The 1,372-nt window shown below is 38.0% G+C and overlaps 1 protein-coding gene across 1 annotated transcript; it reads left to right on the top strand.

The window, feature by feature from the left end:
- The first annotated feature begins 605 nt into the window (after positions 1–605).
- Positions 606–1,092, top strand: LOC126889432 (histone H3). The gene has a single exon (XM_050657737.1). It carries the CDS (start codon positions 643–645, stop codon positions 1,051–1,053), a length of 411 nt encoding a protein of 136 aa, XP_050513694.1. The 5' UTR covers positions 606–642; the 3' UTR covers positions 1,054–1,092.
- The last annotated feature ends 280 nt before the right edge of the window (positions 1,093–1,372 follow it).

The following is a 1,372-nucleotide window of genomic DNA, read 5'->3' as shown; positions in this document are numbered from 1 at the left end:
GTACTAAGAAAAGTGGGGGCAATATTGGATATTCAAAATGGAGTTCAAAAAGAAGATGTCATCCGCTTACTGACTACGTGCGATGTAACCGTACCCGATAATAGTGAGAAAATTCTGATGACCATGCTTGATGGACACTGCCGAGATGGAAGTTTAAGGATGGTCGAAGATGTGGACAATGTCGAGTTCCTAACGGCAAAAGCTTTGGTGACAGTTTGAGATGTTGTCCCGGTAAGAGTTATGAATTTAAAGGAAACTGCTATCAAGTTGAGTAGAGGAACTTTGACCGGACAGTGTGTTCTCGTGGCTTCAATTTGCTCTATGAGTACAAAAAATTTGAAACTTTGAAGAGGCATTTAATCACAGTGCCAATACTAGGGTATTCACTGCCAGAAGGAGAGTTTATCTTAGATACGGATGCAAGTAATGATGTAGGGATTGGAGGAGTGCTATCTCAGATTCAAGGAGGACAGGAACGAGTCCTTGGATATTTTAGTAAAGTGTTTTCAAAACCTGAACGAAATTATTGCGTCACGAGAAGAGAAATTCTAGCAGTAGTAAAATCAGTGGAACACTGATAACTTCGGTTAATACAGTTTCGATAATACGATATTATACAGTTAGTATACGCACACGGAAATAATGGCACGTACAAAGCAAACAGCCCGAAAATCCACTGGTGGTAAAGCACCACGTAAACAGTTAGCAACCAAAGCTGCTCGTAAGAGTGCACCTGCAACTGGAGGAGTTAAAAAACCTCATCGTTACAGGCCAGGTACCGTAGTCCTTCGTGAAATTAGACGTTACCAGAAAAGTACTGAGCTACTTATCAGAAAACTACCTTTCCAACGTCTTGTCCGTGAAATCGCACAAGATTTTAAAACAGATTTACGTTTTCAGAGTTCGGCAGTGATGGCTTTACAAGAAGCAAGTGAAGCATATTTGGTAGGTTTATTCGAAGATAGCAATTTATGCGCTATTCACGCTAAGAGAGTGACTATTATGCCTAAGGACATTCAGCTGGCTAGAAGAATCAGAGGAGAAAGAGCATAAACAAAACAAAAAACATCGAACAGAATCGACGATGCCTCCCTTAAGTGTAAGTGATAATTAAAGACTGGATTATATGCAAAATGCATATGCATATATATGCTGCATATTTCTCATGTTTTTCATAAATGCATATGCCTTGCATATTTGGAGATTTAAGAGCATATAAATGCATATTTTGATGGGAATTTACTCTACCCCATTTAAAAATAAGGTATATATTAGTAACATCAACATCCATTAAAATAAAATGTGAAAGTAAATATTTTGCTGTTAAGCTCCTTTGTTGTTGTACCCATAAACATAATGGGCGTTATTTATA

Source organism: Diabrotica virgifera, chromosome 8 (assembly GCF_917563875.1).
Source record: "Diabrotica virgifera virgifera chromosome 8, PGI_DIABVI_V3a".
Lineage (NCBI taxonomy): Eukaryota > Metazoa > Arthropoda > Insecta > Coleoptera > Chrysomelidae > Diabrotica > Diabrotica virgifera.
This window is presented reverse-complemented; position numbering and strand designations above follow the sequence as displayed.

Excerpts from the sequence above, each read along its gene's own strand:
- LOC126889432 (XM_050657737.1), top strand. The coding sequence starts at position 643 with ATGGCACGTACAAAGCAAACAGCCCGAAAATCCACTGGTGGTAAAGCA.